Source organism: Nannospalax galili, unplaced genomic scaffold (genome assembly GCF_000622305.1).
Source record: "Nannospalax galili isolate Female #2095 unplaced genomic scaffold, S.galili_v1.0 scaffold406, whole genome shotgun sequence".
Lineage (NCBI taxonomy): Eukaryota > Metazoa > Chordata > Mammalia > Rodentia > Spalacidae > Nannospalax > Nannospalax galili.
Window position 1 is genome coordinate 7,334,873 of NW_008357033.1, and position 19,295 is coordinate 7,354,167.

Below are 19,295 nucleotides of genomic sequence, written 5' to 3' on the forward strand. Positions count from 1 at the left end.
ACACACACACACACACACACACGTGTGTGTGTGGAGGCCAGAGTTCAGTTTTAGGTGCCTTTTTCCATGACTCTCCACTGTCTTGAAACAGGGTGTCTCAGTAAACCTGGAGATCACCTGCTGGCCAGCCAGCAAGCACCAGGAGTCCTCCTGTCTCCACTGCCCCAGCACTGAGGTTACAGACACACACCTGGACCCTGGCCTTTTACAATGGTGCCAGGGATCCAAACTCAGGTCCTCATGCTTGTTTAGCAAGCATCTCACCAACTGAACCATTTCCCTAGGCCCTGAAAGTCTGTCTTATCTACCAGTCTAAAGGAATCATAGGAAAGTGCCAGCCTGAAATATCTACAAAGTCCAGAGAGGTGGTGATAACCACCCCTGTTGTCAGTTATAGCCTCAGGATACTGGTGAGACCCTCTCCCTCTCCTCCTTGCCCCTCCTGTGTCTCTCTCTCTCTCACACACAGTTTGCAGACTGACACCCTTGCTACTGGAAATGGGTATGTAAAAATAAAGAGCAAAACAAAGCTGAGTCGACCAGCAGGTTACTAGCTGAGGTCTTTATTTCCATTTGTATGTACAGTAAAAGTGCTGCTCAGAATCTGCAGCAACCAGACAGAACACAAATGAATTCTCTCTCAACAATTAGCAGCTTAAGATCTATCAACTACAGTGTTAACGTTCACACGTTCACAAGTATCATTTCTTTACTCTGCAATTCGTGCAAGTGAGTTTTTATTCTTACACACTTTGATAAAACACACTTATAGTCTAGTAGTCAGCCCCTACTGAGGGTTTCACCTAGCACACACAACACACAAAAATGTTAACTCAGGCCACATTCAAAACCCCAGTTTCATAGGGGTGGTGTGGGAACGGGTATTTTGCCTGTGTCAGCTTGCTGACAACAGTGTTTGGTTTGGTTTAGATGTGTATTTTCCAAAACTAGAAGGCAGCTCCTCATTGGCGCTCACTTAGAATCCAGGATCTCCACTGACTACCCCAGAGGAGCATGTAATTGGAAACAAAACCAAACACAGTGAAGACCATGGGAAAGCAGGCTCGTTGTCAGGACATGGCTAGCAAAGAAGGCTCTGTCCCACTGGTCTGGCATCAGCTGTTTGACCGCAGTTGGGACACGGGCTAGAGAAGCTCAGTCAGTGATGGATCCAACTGAACCTGCTTTTGCCTCTTACAGACTGGTATAGAAAGCCTTCCTTGCCAAGACGCACTGAGTACACCCTGGATGTGAAACTGGAGCAGACAGGCCTTTAGTGATCACGAATAATGTAGAATGATGGCGACTCCACAACCTCAGCAGTCACCCAGGCCAACAGAGCCAGCCTCACTCACCCAGGCTAGGCACCAGCATGAACAAGGAGTCAAGGAATGCTTCACTCCAATGGGAATGCACAGTCTTTTGATTTATTATTTCCTTTTAATGAAAAGAAGCATTAAATCATGGGCAAGTTTCCTTCAGAACAATTGTTAAACCATTAGAGCAAGGCTATCACAGGGCTATGAACAGACAAGATCATCCAAGGACAGCCACAATGAAAAGAAATTCAAAGGTAACAGAGATGGACAGTGAAAGGACAGGCAGGAAAACAGATGTGTGTTACACAGAGCACTGAATGCTGACAACTGTGGGTCTGGTGAGTGAGCAGAGGGCAAGACAGTGAGAAGCCATGACAGGGCCTGACCTGGACTGAAGGTCCTTTCCAACAGCCACAAGAGGAAGATGTGAAGTCAGTTGGAGCCTGTTTGGCTAGAGTTCCAGGGCTTTCCACAGGTGAAAACCTTCCTTTGACAGTAACTGTCTCCAGGCAAACGGAACAGTTTCAACTTATCTATCACAGTGACATCCAGGGCAGTCGGACTGTCCTAGAGAAGCCAATGGGCTGCCAACGGAGGTCTTTCCCTCAGCCTTGGGGCTTTCTTCTGTACTGTAGTGACTAAGCTACAGCAGCGACGCTAGTCCAGCACAGTCACGGTAGCCTGTGGTCTTCTCGCCTCAAGTTGTGCAGTGTTTCCAGGCAAAGTTAACATTTTAAATATATAGGCTGGGGACAATTTGTTTTGGCATGAATATGAATTGATTTTAATTTAAAAAAGAAAAAAAATCAGCCCTGTGGTCCCTGCTCTAGGTGTTAATTATAAGGTTAATGACAGCCATCTGGGGATGGAGTGAAGTCTGGGGTACCTGAGTTATAATATCAAAGTGGTCATGGGGATAGCACGCTGACTGAGGAGGCCAGCTTGTCAATGCAAAAGGAGGCTGGAGCTATTACGTAAACCAGACAGGGCAATGCTGACCTAGTTCTGAAAGGTCTTGGTGTGGGGACTTAGTGAAGCATGTTTTGCTTCTCTTCCAGGGTACAGCACAGGCCCCCTGTGCATCAGGTGACAGAATGCAGCCACAGGAAATGGCATTTGTGACCTAGTACTAGGAATAATCGAAGCGTAACCAAGCTCTCTAGTACCTCTGAAGGTTCAAGTTCCACGACGGAACTGACTATAGGATGGGGATGAATGCTCAGCTCATCTTCCTAAACTGTCTCTGAAAGTCCACTGAATATAGTGAGATCAGTAGGTCAGTCTAGGTTAACACAAAGCTGGCAACAGTCTACACCCAAGACTTGGGTCCTTCTAACCTGACATTTCCTTTCCTGCTTTTTGGGAGAATCAGCTTCAGTTGACTCTCTCAGGCAGACATAATAAAGCTTTGAAGTTAAGGATGCTGAGGCCAAAATGCAGACAGAAGATTTGACATCACTTTGGTTTCGATAATTAGGGGGTGTTAAACAATAAATAAGCAAACATAAAGAATTATATATGACTCTCATAACATACTTTCATTTTTTCCTAAAGACAACCCCAGCCCAAGGTCACTGTATTAACTTGGGGCAAAAAAAAAAAAATTCCAGTCTTACTACATTGGTCTGTACAGACCACGTCCCCCTCTTTCTGCGTACCCCTCACTGCTCCAACTAAGCCAAGCCCTGGCAGTGGTGCTGTAGGCGTGGTGGACACCAACCAGAAAGCCGAGGCAGCAGAGGGGAGTTTAAGCTGCATCTCAAACAGGGCGGCAGAGGGCAGCACTTGCAGCAGTCTCCAACTCAACTGTTTCAAGACAACAGAGAGCAGCACGCTGAAATACCCACACGGCTTCATTTCAAACATCACTTCTTTATTTCAAAGAAAAAAAAAAAAAGATCCTCCCAACCCTTTCCAAAAAAACCCATAATAATAACAATAAAAATCCTATTAGAAACCATAAGGAAGCGCTGAGAGTTTGAGTATTACATTCTTCAAGTATGCTGTTCGGATTTATTTTTAAGTTGGTAACTATACATATATATATATATATATATATTAAAAAAAAAAACCTTAAAAGTGCGGCCAAGGGATTTTGCTTAAAAGTAAGGATTAAGGGCTACTTCACAATACTGAACAGGACTGTGCAGTGATCCTGTGGGCCTGACACACTCTTCCATATCCTGGCAGGTTCAGAGGGGAATCACACTTCAGGGTTAGTATGAGAAAGCCAGTCGGGGAGATGCCTGTGTTCCTCCACGGCAGGGAATATCCACCCTGAATCCAAAATTCCGACCTGGAATGTGGTGGGACTTCACAGTAGTGTTAGCTTGGATGAGAACAGGTGGGAGCCCAGGCAGGGCGGGTACCAGGCCTAGTCAGATCTTTGCATCTGTTTAGTGGGTTTATTACAGTCCTTCAAGCCTCAATCCAGAATGCCCTTCAGTGTGCTGCAGAGTGTTGGTTCATGTTAAAGGACTGTTTAAGATTTGCATCCCAAGGAAAATCATGCTACATAAAAATGATCCAAGATTTTCTCTCAAAAAACTTCTTGGATAAAATCTAAAAAATACTATTGCAATTGCGTCTCTTGAAGAAAAAAACATTATCCTAAATGTAAACAGATTCACTCAACTCTCTCGTTGTAGAAAACTTCAGAGTGGGTATGTTGTTGTCTAGCTGTCTTGGCATGCACTCCCTGCACCAGCATCATCTGGGGGCTGAGAAGAACCGGTCCACGTAGCTGAAGAGGGCATCCCAGTGCTTCCAGAGAAAGGCAATGAAAGCCACAAGGAATAAAGTGCTGAACGTCCTGTTGCGAGTCTTCATGAGGGGGACCACACAGTTGGCTACTGTGGACACAAAGACTAAGAGGACCGCCATGACAGCCAGGAGGATGTTGATGAGTTTTCCCAGAAGGTTCCGGGCAGTGGCATTCTCCAGTCCTTCCAGCTGTACCACCTGCTGTTGCTGCTGTTGCAGCTCCATCTTGGAGATGCGGGTCTGGCATGCCTCCAGGGCCTCCTGTGGGCCAAACGGGATAGTTAGGCTCCTGTTCACAGTACTCTGGTGGCTGACATACCAGTGGGCAAGCCAGATGCCCAAGTCACTGCTCAAGTGACTATTACTCCCCTTCCCTCCATTGCATGCCTATGGAATGACCCACAGGAAGCAGTTACCACACTTGGATTTATTTGGCCTAGAATATTAAAAAATTTTTTTCTTGAGACAGTCTCTTATATCCCTGGCTGATCTCATACTTGCTATGTAGCCGAGATACCTGGGATCCTTTTGTCTCTACTTCCTGAGTGCTGGGATCATAGGCTTTGCCACTACTCCCAATCGTCTTAGAACATTTTAATGACAAGACCTTAATTATATGCTTTTTTTTCCTTTAAAAAATTACTAGTCTAAGGTGCATGAGATACATGCACTTCTTTTACATAAAATCAAATTTTCATGTGAAATTAGATTTCAAATAGAACAGTCTCCATTAGCATTTGTCTCAATTCCAGTCCCTGTCTCTGGGAGTAACACTGATGTTGTGTCTACCTGTTAACCTGTATTTAAGTATATACATGCATGTGCCTCAGAAAATGTATGGGGTTGGCTTACAGGTACTTCCTAGTGTCGTGTGAACAGCACTCACCAGGACTGAGCCACATATGACTTCTTTTGATCAACAGTAAGTCTTGGTGAACTCTTCATGTTAAAACACAGAAATCTACCTTTCTTCTGTGTGCAGGTGGTATGTGTGTGCAGAACACATGCATATATGCGTGTTCATGTGATGGTCAGAGGACACCTGTGGGTGTCAGTCCTCAAGTACCTTCCATCTTTTGTTTGAGACAAGGTCTCTCATTGGTCTGCAACACTGCCACGTAGGCTAGACGAGCTGGCCTGTGAGCTCCAGTGATCTGCCTGTTTTCACCTCTCCTCTCACCATCTCTGGGCTTACAAATGTGTGTCACCATGCCCAGCTTAAAAATCACTTTATGACTAATGGGGGTGCGTGTGTGTCTCCCCGCCCCCTCCCTTGGCATAGCGTGGAGGTAGAAGACAAATTTGAGGAGCTGGTTTTCTCCTTCCACCTTTATGTATGTTCTGGGGACCAAGCTCAGGTTGTCAGGCTTGCATAGCAAGCACCTTGACCCAATGAGCTGTCTTGTTGGCTCCTCATGTCTAGCTTTTTTTTTTTTTTTTTTTTTTTTTTTTTTCCTTTTTTGAGAAAGGGTCTCCCTACAGCCCCAGCTGTCCTGGAATTCACTATGTAGACCACGCTGGCCTCAAACTCACAGAGATCCACCTGCCTCTGCCTCCCGAGTGCTGGGACTAAAGGTGTGCGGTACCATGCCCGGCCTCATGTCTAGCTTTTTATGTGTGTTCTGGGGATCAGAACTCAGACCCTCATGCTTGTGAGGCAAATACTTTATTGACTGAGCCATCTCCCCAGCCCTACCTCAATTCTTTTTATCTGCTATATAGCATTTCATAGTATGGGTCTTCCAGAGCTTACTCAGTTCCTTCTTGGGGATTTTTAGGTGGTTTCTAATTTTTCCAATCAATGATGCAGTGAATACCATTGAACATGCTTCAGCAACATACTACCTGGTGCTTTCAAGTCAGGGACAAATCCTGACTAGAGAAAGGGAACTGTGAGCCTGCTGTAAGAAGGGCATGCTCCCTTCTCAGGTGGAGCTCTGTAAGGAGGGTACTATGCCCACACACTAGGGCATTAGAGAAACCTATTCCCCTCAAGGCCAAGCCCTTCACCAATGAGTGGGTGACTCTGACCACTCAGGGAGTAGAACCTACTCCCTTAGCTTTGGACAGATACCTTCCCAAGTCTGCCAGTGGCTGGAGCACTGGGTTTTCCTGGCCTTGGCTTCAATGGGTCCTAGCTTCCTGGGATGTTAAGACCCAGGCAACTTCAGGATGAAGTTAGCTGGAGAATGGATGATGGCTGCTGCCCAGTATAGAACCACCTTGGGGAGAGAAAAATGAAAACAGAAATCTAGGGCTTAAAGAAGATGGCATCTGGGACTGGAGATGGCTCAGTGGTTAAGAGCTCTGGCTGTTCTGCTGAAAATCTGGGTTCAGTTCCCAGTACCCACATGTCAGCTAACAACAAACCTTAATTCTAGTTCCAGAGAATCTGATGTCTTCTTTGGGCCTCCATGGGCATTGCACACATGTGGTGCACTTATATACATGCAGGCAAAATACTCATACATGTAAAATAAGTTTAAAAAAATTATAAGAAAATGGCAGCTGAGCAAATAGGACATTGCCTTGATTCCTTCTGGTGGCTATGCTATAAGCTCTACTTCTCTGATAATAGCTTATTTCAAGATGCCTTCACAGAAAACCACCAAGATTTGTTCTCTGAGGAAATCTTCACAGAAATAAGAAAAATTTACAATGCTTTATTTCTCCATGGAATCCAGTAGATATTTACCTTCAGTGTCACTGTGTAATGGGGGACTCTCATAAACTGTAACAATGCACCTGTGAAAGAGCTGGGACAAAGCCCCTTTCCATAGGAGCAGAGATAGGCAAGATGGCCAGAAGACCCTTAGAGCTGCTCCAGAAGCAGCTAATAGGCAGGATGCTTTGGTTCTCCCCAGGCAGATTCTGCTGTGGACCTAAGACATATTTCCCAAGAACTCGAGCAGGTCTATAGCCCCAAAGTGGTGCAGACTTCCATTGTTTGAAGAGCAGGTGTACTATAACTGGTGAGAACTTTTCTTAACAATCTACTATCCTGCCGGGCATGGTGGCATATGCCTGTAATCCCAGCACTCGGGAGGCAGAGGCAGGTGGATCTCTGTGAGTTCAAGGCCACTCTGGTCTACAAAATGAGTTCCAGGCCAGGTGGGGCTACAGGGGGACCCTGTCTCAAAAAGACAAAAAAGAAACAAAACAAAACAAAACAAAAAACACTCTACTGTCCTGTCTCTTCTCATTCTCTTTACTTTACTTTCTTCTTTCTAACTTATTGATCATACCAACCTGGATGTCCCGGGCCCGTTCATAGGACTGATATGCAATTTTCTCTTCCATGCTGGCCAATTCCTGCTTTAAATTTAAGATTTCATTCTGGTGGAGTTCAGTTAGGTCATTTAGTTGTTCTTCTAATCGTTCACATCTAAGAAAGGGAGAAGGGTTAGAATTTTAAACACTCTCTTTCCTGATATAATTTACAACCAATCTCCAAAATCCATGCTACAAAAGAAGAAAACAAAAGCACAAAGAAATCGAGTGACCTGGGCTGCTGGCATGCCAGGGAGTGCAGCTTTCAGTCTCTGGAAAGGCAGCTTGTCACAAGGCTACATCCAACAGCACCAAAGCTTTTCCATCAATTTCTCAGCAGCCCTAGGGGTCAGCGTTGTGCACACCCAATGACACTGAGGCAGCTCTTATTCTGCTTTGAGCATGAGAGCAGCAAAAACTCTTATTAGAGTAAAATTAAGTGATTCTTACCAGAAGAGAACAGCAAGCAAATGGAAGCTAACCTTCTAGCAGTCAGTAATAGCTCATTCCAACACCAGGATATCTGTGACTCAGAGCCCCAGAAGGCCAGAGCTGGAGGGGACCATCATCCTCATGGCCAAGCAGTGCAGGGAGATTCGTCAAACAGATTTACTGAGAGTCTGCTATCTTCTAGGCACATTCAAAATACCAGGACACTGTGGGAAGCAAGAGAGAGCACCTGGCCTCCATCTATTCTACAGGGAGAGGGGAGGCAGAAAAGTCAACAGGACTTTAGATGTAGACAAATGAAACCAAGACTAGCAGTCACTAGGCAGAGTGCCTGGTCCTTCCCTGCTCAACTCTCTTCAAGAATTTAGGGCTTGAAACTTAAATGACAAACAGAGGCTTGGAAAATAGTAGGCTGAAGATGTGGAAGGAAGAGTACCTTACTTGGAAGGAACAGAATTTCAAATGTGTCAAGATGGGCACTAGCTTGGCAGGGCTGAGGGGCTGCAGTAGTCCAAAGAAGTTTATCTCCATGAATCACATACATGGAGGTTGACTCTACGTAAGGATGGAGCAGGTTTAAGGGATGGGGATCAGAAGTTCTAGGTAAAAGAGCTCAGGAAGAAATGTATGGAATAACTGCAACAAAGAATAGACCTGAGATTCTAGAATAGACAGAAAGGCAGACTGCAGTGGGTGTAAGTATGGTCACACACCAAAGAATGTTTCAGGAAATAAGTTGTCTGGTAGTGGTGAAGGGGGTAGCCTAGGCAGGCAGTGTTCGGAGTCCTAGGAACCAAAGAGCTAAGTAGGAGAAAGGGTAAAGACTACCCATTACAAACACTAGACAGAGGGCAGAGAGAGAGAGAGAGAGAGAGAGAGAGAGAGAGAGAGAGAGAGAGGTACAGAGAGAGAGAGGCACAGAGAGAGAGTGAGTTGTATGTCACGCTACATCATACTAGCTCCTGCTGACTATGTTGGAATCCTGTGTGCAGCTCAGAAGGGAGATGGGCAGGGTTCATCCTCTAAGGAAAATATACCACTGTATAGGAGTATCAGGGTACTTCTATTAACCAAAAGTAAAGCTGAGAGGAGGGTGTGGTGCTAGAATCTCAGGTACTAAAGAGGCTGAGGCAGGATGATTCTAACTTTGAGACTAGTTGAAAACAAACCAGCCAGCCAACCAACCAACGTGCCAGAATGTGATTAAATATTTACAACTGTCTTCCTTTCTTTCCTCTTCCCTTGTACTTTGCTGGGGATGGAACCTGTCACTTTGTTCATGCCAAGTAAGGGCTCTACTACTGAGTTATAGTTACAGCCCATTCTTATTTTTAATCACACTTAAGGTATGCAAGTCTATATTTTTCTGAGAGATAGGATCTCACTATTTAGCTCAGGATGGCCTTGAACTTGTGATTTTCTTGCCTCTGTCTAGAGTTCTAGGATTATAGGCATGTATCACCATGCCTGGCTGAGTATACAAACTTTGAAGGGATATAAAGAATTTTCCTAAGGTAATTTTGGCTGGCCTGGTGGCTAGTGAGCCCTTGGGATCTTCCTGGCTCTGTCCCCCAGAGTGCTAGGGTTATAGGCATATGCATGACTACATTTGTCTTTTTTATGTGGGTGCTGAGGGTCTGAACTTAGTTGCTCATGCCTGTGGCACCAAGTACTCTTACACACTGAACCATCTCCCCATTCCTCAATGTTTTTCCTTTTAATAATTATAGATTCAATGATTAGATTCTGTTAAATTCTATTCCTTTCTCAAAAAATAAAAAGTTTTAAAAGTCATAGTCTGACCCTTTTTATAACGCTACTAAATCCTACTTAGGTCTTGTTTATCCTTGACAGACACCTCTGTCTTACTTTTCTTCACGTTGTTATGGAACAGGCCCCATCTTCTGCTACTGCTAACTAGGGCTGATATTCTCTGGGACTCCATCTTTTCATCTCCTCTACTGCCCAAGGACTCAGGAACAGATGTCATCTCTGGAACCGATTTTCTACTAAAACTTAAGCTAATAAGATGCTATGAGATTATGTTAATATATTATCTTTTTAAACTTACTTTTTTGGGGGGAACTTAGGGCCTTGGGCACATAAGGTGAGGATTCTACCACTGAATGACATTTAGCTCAGTGTTCTCAGTGTGTGATCATTTCTTTATTCTCTTTCTTTACCAGAGAGGAACTGGCAATTTAAAGACTCACTTACTTTTACTACATGTATGTGTACCATGTGAGTGCCTGGTGTCTGCAGAGGCCAGAACAGGCATTGAATCCCCTGGAACTGTAGTTAAGAGTCAGTTGTGAGTCACCATGCGAGGATACTGGGAAGTGAACCTGGGTTCTTTACAAGAGCACCAAGTGTTCTTAACCATTGAGCAACCTTAAAAGTAATATTCCTATATGCTAGTCTTATTGGTGTATAGCTCAGTGTAAGCTACTACACTTATGAGAAACAAAACCAAATAAAAGACTAAACCCACTTCACAGCTATGATCTGGAGCTGGGGCTAAGTAAGATGCACAATGGTAGTGTTCAGCAGGCTGCAGGTTGACAGAGCTACTTCGCAACCACTTGCCACAACCCATACACTCTTTCTGGGGTTTAAAGATTGTTGGGGGGATCTTATTTGATATTAAATGTGGCTCAAATGTACCACAGAGCAGATCAAAAAGAGCCACCACTTACTTAGTGCCTACTATTCCAACCACCTGAGAGGACGGAGGGCATTATCTTGACAGAAGCAGCAGATAAAGTTCAGACAAGATTCAATGATACCTGCCCAGAGCTGGGCGTGGTAGAGCAAGCCTTTGGCCAGCCTGGTCCATATAGTGAGTTACAGGATAGCTGGGGCCACAGGGAGACCCTGTCTCAAAAATAACAAAAAGTAAAAATAAAAAAAAAATAAAGATAAGGGGGCTAGAGGTGGTTCAGCAGTTGAGAGCACTGACTACTCTTACAGAGGACCTGGGTTTGATTTCCAGCACCTACATGGCAGCTAACAACTGTCTGTTACTCCAGTTCCAGGGGATCCAACACCCTCTTCTGTCCTCTGTAGGCACTGTACAACACAAATGTACTCACATGCATGCAGGCAATACATTCATACACATAAAATAAAATATTTTTTTAAAAAGGGTAAGAAATCCAAGTCAGCTTGACAGTGATCCAAATCACACAACCACAGCTTGATGGCATCTCTGTGAAATAGAGGCCAACCTGGTCTACATAGCAAGTTCCAGGCCAGCCTGGGTACAGGGAGATCCTGTCTCAAAAAACCAAACAAAGGAAGATAATGCAAGTGTTACCAAGATAAACAGATGGTAGACTCTTCCTTCTATTCTGCTGGTGGGGATTTAAAAGGGTATGTGCTTTAAAAAGTTAAACACAGAGGGGTTGGAGAGATGGTTCAGCAGTTAAGAGCACTGGCTGCTCCTCCAGAGGACCCAGGTTCAATTCCCAGCACCCACATGGTGCCTAATAACTGTCTGTAACCCCAGTTTCAGAGGATCTGACACCATCTTCTAGCCTCTGTGGGCTTTTCACGATACAGGTGCACTTACATACATGCAGGCAAAACACTCACAAACATAAATATATAAATAAAGTTTAAAAAAGTTAAACACACAGTTCCCTCCCACATGGCCCGACAATACCACTCCAGGGGTAATCAGAAGAGAAATGAAAACTTATTTCCACATAAAACATACACAGGAATGTTCCTAGTAGCTTTCACTCCCCAATGAGGCCATTGTAATGGGAGGATGCAAACTCTACGATCCTTTCCTCCTCTTCTCACCCAGCCTTCTAAACATATAAACTAGGCACGGTAGTGCACACCTGTAATCCCAGCACTTGAGAGGTTGAGGTAGCAGGATTATGAGATCTAGGCAGTTTGGACTATAAATAGGAAATTTCAGCTTGGACTATAAATAGGACTATAAATAGGAAATATCTCAAGTTTCCCAACTTGGGATACATACATGGTAATGCTCTGTCACAAATTCAAAACAAAACGTAACTAAAGTGCTGGTGATGCAGTAGAGTGCTAACCTAGTAGGCAGGCTTCAAAGTCCTGGCCTCAGGCATCCCTAGCTTTGCATTAAAAAAAGGGGGTAGGGCAGGGAACTAGTGGTAGATGGAGGTGGAACCAAAAGAATCAGGAGTTCAAGGTTATCTTTGACTACTTAGTGAGTTAAGAGTCCAGCCTGGGCTACATAGTAACAAAACAGAGGGTGAAAGCAGAAGCAGAAAAAGCATTTGGACTTGTGCTGGGTCTACGCAGTGGCTCAAGTCTGTAATCTTAGCACTTGAGAGACTAGGCCAGAAGGACAAGCCTGGGCTACATGGTTTTAGGTCAAACTGATCTGCATGGTAAGACTGTTTCATAAACCAAATCAAGCCAAAACAAAAGTATGTGGTGAGAAACCTCAAACTATAATTTTTGGTTTTTGTTTTGTAGACATGTCTCTAGCCTAGGGTGGTCCTGAATTCTACATATAGGGAGGATGACCTTTAACTTCTGATTCTCCTACTTCTACCTCCCATGTGCTGGAGTTGCTAGTGTATGACAGTATGCCCAGTTTATGAAGCACTAGGTTTGGAACCCAAGGCTTTGGGCAAGCTAGGCAAGCACTCTATCCACTGAGCCATATCCCTAGCCCTGGCCTTCTTTAAGAACTCTATACCAGCTGATGAATCTGTTCAGTCCAGGTTTTGGATTCATATCCAAACTTGAGGGTTGAGGCAAGATGCTGTGGGTAGGGTTGACATGGCCCCAGTAACTTATCACCTACTAACTAACCAGTGTTGGTTTCCCTCTTCATGTCATAACAATTACCTGGAAAATGAGGACATTCTGAAAGAACAAAACAGTTGTAGCTGTTATTGTGTAGCTGAAATTCTACTAAACTCACAAAAATAGTTGTTTGGTTACCACAGAAGTACCTCCAATCTGCAGGAGCCATCAGGGAGACAATCAAAAGGAGATATAAACCTTGAGGCTTTGCAAACTCTGGTGCATTGTTTGGCAAAATGCCCTTGTTGGTGTCTTGGAATGTAGACCTCCTGGGATGGGCTTAGTATCTTGAAAGAGTTCACTGCTTTGTTACAAAAACACTTTACCAAGCCAGGCTTGTTTCTGCTTGGGGGAGGCTGAGGCAGGAGCATGAGGACTGAGGTCAGGCTGGGCTACAAATCAAGACTCTGTCACTCACAAATATAAAAACACACTTTTCCCCTAATTTGTTTGCCCAGGCCTTGGAAGTTTGTCACTTCTTTTTACAACCATGTGTCCTATTTTTAGATTTGATTGTTGTTGCAATTTTTCTATATTAATTGAATGTAAAATCTATATAACAAAGGGCAAGAACACTACTCTAGCTCCTTGACCACTCAAAGTGCCATTACTAAGGCACAAACCCTACCACTTGGCACTAACATTTTTACTGCCACCAGCCTTAGTGAAGTTTATGCAATACACACGTGAAATTCTGGTCTGAAATAGGTTGACGTACAGAGCCCAGGGAAAATGATGTGGTGTTCTCTGGAGAGGAGGAGTGGGTATGGAAGAAGTTAGGGTTCAATCTAATCTGCTTAATAAGCACTGAAACATCAAAACACTGGCCCCATCAGAAGGAGAAGCACCCTCTCTTCCTGCCTTTCATGTGCAGCGTCTGCCTCCAAGGCACTCAGATTTATACCGAGCTCTTTCTGTGGCCAATTTTATCTCCTCCTTCCCTGGGTCTCAATTCCGTAAATAAGAAATAACAGGCCCAGAAACTCTTTTTCATTTTTTTCTGGAACCGTTTGCTAGTGAGGGGTACCAAAGGTCTGAACCACTCAGCCCTACCTCCTTTTTGGATTTGCTATTGTCTTAATTTCTTTTTGAATCAAATGTACAGTATACTCAGCTCCCCACCCTGACTGCCCAAAAAGTCCGTTAACTAATTTTGCAATCTCTTTTGTTTACTTGTCTAAATTCTAAAATGGGGAAAAGAAATTCAAAGAAGAAACAGCTTCATCTTCTCATTAAAAATCAATACCAAACTAAAGAGTGGAAAGGAGGAAAGAGGGGAAGGTAAAGTACCTTTCACATATGAGTTTCAAAAACGAAGAACTCCCCTTTAATGCCAAGCAGATTTTTTTTGGACAGGCAAGAATGGGGGTGAGTTCTTGAGCCTGCAAGTACTGTGCACATTTTTGGTATGTGATTTCCTATAGCTCTATCTGGACAAAAGTTAGCATGAGACTAATAACCTCATTTTAAAGAGTTTTACTCAAGTCTTTCCTAACCCAAAAGAACTCTAGATATTTAAACATGGCTTGATCTTCACTACTAGCAAAGAGAAAGCCTGAACACTGAAGCTGTTTGTTTTTAAAGCAGGTTATGTCATTTTGGGATAGGTGAAATACATCCCTTTCTAATAATAAAATTTTCTCTATTATTCACATGCAGGTTTTTTTGAAGGTAAACAACTCACAAATAACTACTGTTCTTGCAAAAGTATTTTGGTCACTGGATTGTCAACACAGTCATCACCTTCCTTGATCAAAGATAAGCCAAGAGTTCTTCTGGGTTAAATTCTTGATGAATGAGAAATTGAGTTGAGTGCTCAGGCTGGGAATGCCAATCTAAAGCATTTCTTCTTGGGGTGTGGCTCAAAAATCTGGAGCCACCTTGAGAGCCTGTGGAGCTTCCTTAGTTGGGCAATAGGTCAGTAAAGGCATATGCCTGATAAAACTTGTGGAGCAGGTTCTGAGAGAAGAAAGGCATACTAGGTCCCAGGTTGACACATACAGGCAACTATGGGAACAGATGACTGTCCTGTCTCCCCAAAGCTTTGTGAGCTGTGAGTAGCTTCTGCCTGAAGTAGGGAATGTGAATAGATTCCTGGCTATGCTTGGAAAAGCAAAGTTGTTGGTCTACATTTTGCAACTTCATTGTGTTGAAGCCAGAAAAGAGTCTGGGCAACACTAAACTAGCCTGTAATTCCAAGCACTTGGGAGGCTAAGGCAGGAGAATGGAGAGTTCCAGGCCAGCCTGGAATATATAGTGAGACATTGTTTCAAAAACTGAAGTGTTGGAAGTACGTTTTCTTTTTTTAAAAATTAATTAATTAATTAATTAATTAATTAATTAATTAATTTTATGTGTATGGGTGTATTGCCTGCATGTAGGTAAGTGCACCCGTGTCGTGCAATGCTCGTGGAAGACAGAAAAGGCTGTTGTCAGATCCCCTGGAACTGGAGTTACACGGACAGCTGTTAGCTGCCATGTGGGTGCTGGGTTTCGAACCCAGGTCTTCTGCAAGAACAGTCAATGTTCTTAACTGCTGAGCCATCTCTCCAGCCCCCGGAAGTACATTATCTTAATACAAATAACAAGTAGTATCCAAAAGGGGGGGGTGGATAAACAAAATCTGAGAATTTGGAGATTTGGTAATGCTAGCTTTGTAATATCCTAGCACACCTGGAAACAAACAAAAAAAAGGAACATTTATTGAGCTCCACAATGGTGGTGGTGGTGGTGGTGTGTGACAGGAATTGAATCCAGAACCTCACATATGTTACGCATGTGCTCTACTCTGGGTTCCCACTCTATGCCATGTACCCTACTAATAAAATGCTTCTGTATACATGATCCATCTCTCCTTTTCCTCCCTCTCCCTCTCCCTCTGTAATGGGGACTGAACCCATACATACACGGTCTCATTTTGTAACTGTTACAACCCTGTAAGCTTATATTACCTTGCTTTCAAAGAAAAAATGAGGCTAGGTTATACGATCTACTCAAATTAGCAGTATCAGAACTGGCAAGCTTGTCCAAATCCAATGAATTAATAGGTATTATCAATGTATTTTCTCTTCCCATCCTCGTCCTCTATTACGTCTTTAGTGGCTGAGTTGGGAAGAATATACTCACAAACCTCTTTGCATAGCACGTCTTATCTTTCATAAGAGCACCTCTGAACTGGGATTTTATTTTTCCCCTCTTATAAGCAAAGGGCTGGTTTGATCCAATGTTCTTGGCTTCTATTTTAGTTATTATTTAAATATAGCCCACATTCTCTTTGTAGAGGCTAATCAATTTTCAGTTGACTAATACTTAAACATCTGAGCACATCCCATGATAGTAAAATCAAATAAAATTATGTTTAAACAACCGTTTGCATAGTTAGGACTCCAAAAGCCTGGCCTAACTAGGTTAGTCAGGTTACTAGGTGTCCTACTGCATGTGATGCTGCTTCTCTGTAATTTTGCTTTTGTGACTCAGTGTGATTTAAAATATCCCTGGGCTTAATACAAATATTCTCAGAAGCTGATTTTCAAAGGCCAGTGATCTCCTTAAAATACAAGCTTTCAGGGCTGGAGAGAGGGCTCCAGTGGTTAAGAACACTGGTTGTTCTTGCAGAAGACCCGGGTTTGAGTCCCAGCACCCACATGGCAGCTAACAACTGTCCATAACTCCAGTCCTAGGGGATCTGACAGCTTCTTCTGACCTCTGTGGGCATTGCACAACAAGGGTTCATTCACCTACATACAGGCAATACACGCATGCACATAAAATAAAAATAATAAATAAAATTTAAAAACAAACAAACAAGCTTTCAAATGTCATTACTGCCCATCAACACCAGGAAGATTCCTAGCCCAAACCATATAGCAATGCTCATATCAGTAACAACCACAGATCCCCTCACAGAAAAACTGCAAAAACAGGCAGCAAATCTCAATCAGTGCTTTCCGGCATTCTTTTTCAATGTCTTTCGCCACAGCTGAATTTGTCCTTTGGTAGTACATTTTCCATTATACCCACTCTGGGAACAGACCTAGTCCTCAGTTTCTAGCAGCAAATTAAATGTATGTGAAATGATTTTGCTGGGTGATGACGTACTCATTTATAATTAGACTGGACTCCACTATTAAGCAGAGCCCAGGGGCAGCTCTGCTGCCATGGCTGCCCAGCTGTCAGGCATGGGTATGGGTGAAGAAGCAGCCTCAGAATGCCTCTGGTTACTGCAGTTACACAGACTCTTAGGCAACTCACTTGTGTGGCACAGTGGAAGCACCTTAGGAAAGTGGCATGGTTGAGCACAGCTCTGGACAGGGGAATAATGACTGGACGGGACCACATGAAAACTTCACAGAGCTTACACATTCACTGAATTTTATAAAATATACCAAAAATAGTAACTCAACTTTTAGTAAAAATACTTAACACTGTGATCTAGGAAAGGCCTAATACCTATCTCTAGTACAGCAAGTGCTTCTTAGACTAGACTTTCACAACCACAAAGATATTAGGATTGAGTTTAAAATAAACAACCTGTGCTGGCATAAAAAGAACAGTAGATTTTAAGTCAGATAAAGTCCTGACTTTGCTGTTTTACTGAGTGACCTTCAGCAAATTTTAAAACCCAGAGGACCTCAATTTTCTCAACTGTAAACTGGGACAGCATGGCCCCACCTACAGGTTGCTGTGAGGGTTACTGAACACATGTAGAATGTGTAGTGTGGTGCCCATTACAGTAGTTCAGCAATTTTTGTAACTGTCATCATCTGTCAACCATCATCATCATAAAATAACAAGCTGCAATGCTGTGACTGCCTCTGTCCCTACTCAGATACTGTTAAGATCTAACACAACAATGTAAAAACAAAAAACCATCTAGAGCAGCTGTATCAGTATTAGCTAATTCTTAGTCATGGAAGTCACACAGGTCACCTGTCATCTACTGCCGTCCTATAAAATCAAAGCCTGCAACATAGTAGACATAGAAATACTAAGAAGCAGAACCAGAGAGGCTATGCAGGCAGCTTACCTACAGAGTAGCATGGAGGAGGCAAGGAAGGGAGAAAAACTATTAAAGAAGAAACATCTAGGACTATTTACTGTAGACGTGTACTCATGCAGCCTTGCTAGCCTGGGAGTGTAACTCTTAGTGGGAAAGCTACTGTTCTAAGTCACCATCACTCAGCTAGGTTATTTTGTTAAAGGTTAAAAGAGAAATTCTCTGGCTGGGCATGGTGGCACACACCTTTAATCCCAGCACTTGGGAGGCAGAGGCTGGCGGATCTCTGAGTTCAAGGCCAGCCTGGTCTACATAGTGAGTTCCAGGACAGCTGAGGTTACAGGGAGTCCCCCTGTCTCAAAAAGACCAAAAAAATAAATAAATAAATAAAAGTGAAAAGTTTTGCTGTTTAAAAAAATAGGCTTTTGCCAGGTGTGGTGGTGAATGTCTTTAATCCCCAGCACTTAGGAGGCAAAAGCAGGTGGATCTCTGTGACATTGAAGCCAGCCTGGTCTACATAGTGAGTTCCAGGGCAGCTGAGGTTACAGGGAGTCCCCCTGTCTCAAAAAGACCAAAAAAAAAAAAAATTTTTTTTTAAATTTACATGAAATTGTTCAAAGACCAACAATGTTAGACAAATGTAGTTTCTGTGTGAAGATACATAATGAGGGGAGAGAGGACTATCTTTTTACTGTTCTTTTTAGAAAATTGTCAATATAAGAAAATTGACTCTTAGTTACGGCTTTTTCAGATGTTTCAAAATTATTTTTTAAGAAAACAATCACCATAAGTCTGAGAAGGATGACGGAATAAATGAGATTATGCATTATGTCTCCCCCTTTCCACCAGGGTTTACTTTCTTTCAGAAAATCCCAAAGTTTTCTTTACTCTTTATTCCATGAAATCAGTCACTTGGCTACTCCAGAGAACCCAAAGTGTAAGGAAAGTAGAGCGGTGCTCATTTCGCACAGGGCTAGGACCTGATTCTACATGAGCAGTGGAGGAGACAAGGTTCCATCCAGTCTCATACTCACCCTAGTGGGCAGAAGGCTGGCCTTGGAGGTTTGTTTTTTTCCCCTCCTTTTCTAACACTGGCCTACACCTGACTTGAAAGTAACAAGCTCTATATGAATTTTAAGCTTTAGAAGAATTTAATAACTGGAATGCTTTGTTATCCATTCAATATTAAAGGGTTAAAGCAGGCAGGTCTTTTTTGAAAATGTGGGTTTTTTTGGTCTTTTTGAGACAGGGTCTCCCTGTAGCCCCAGCTGACCTGGAACTCGATTATGTAGACCAGGCTGGCCTCGAACTCACAGAGCTCCACCTGCCTCTGCCTCCCAAGTGCTGGGATTAAAGGCATGCACCACTGTGCCTGGCAAGGATCTTATTTTTAATCAGTCCACTTGAATATTAAATATAGAAAACACTGACAAAATAGTAACATATTTAACTTTTTCTCTCCCATGCTCATTCCTTTATTCTTTTGCCCTTTTAAGTCTTTCTTCAAAATTTTATTCCATTTAATTGTTTTTATTTTATTTTTTGATAGGGTGTCCTCAGTCCCAGCCCACCTGAAAGTTACTATGTGGACCAAGTTGGTCTTGATCTCACAGAGATCCCCCTGCCTCTGTCTCCTAAGGGCTGGGATTAAAGATGTACACCACCATGCCCAGTATCTCTCTCTCTCTCTC

At 43.2% G+C, this 19,295-nt stretch overlaps 1 protein-coding gene across 8 annotated transcripts in view; it reads right to left on the reverse strand.

Moving 5' to 3' along the window:
• Window positions 1-547: 547 nt before the first annotated feature.
• Tmcc1 (transmembrane and coiled-coil domain family 1) overlaps window positions 548-19,295 on the reverse strand; it is a 255,608-nt gene continuing 236,860 nt past the window's right edge. For all 8 annotated transcript variants that reach the window (XM_029557107.1, XM_008854922.3, XM_029557106.1 and 5 more), the window contains 2 exons: window positions 7,332-7,467; window positions 548-4,343 (listed from right to left, as the gene is read on the reverse strand). In XM_029557107.1, the coding sequence (XP_029412967.1) occupies window positions 4,029-4,343; window positions 7,332-7,467 (451 nt within the window). In that variant the 3' untranslated portion in view covers window positions 548-4,028. The remainder of the gene's footprint in view (window positions 4,344-7,331; window positions 7,468-19,295) is intronic.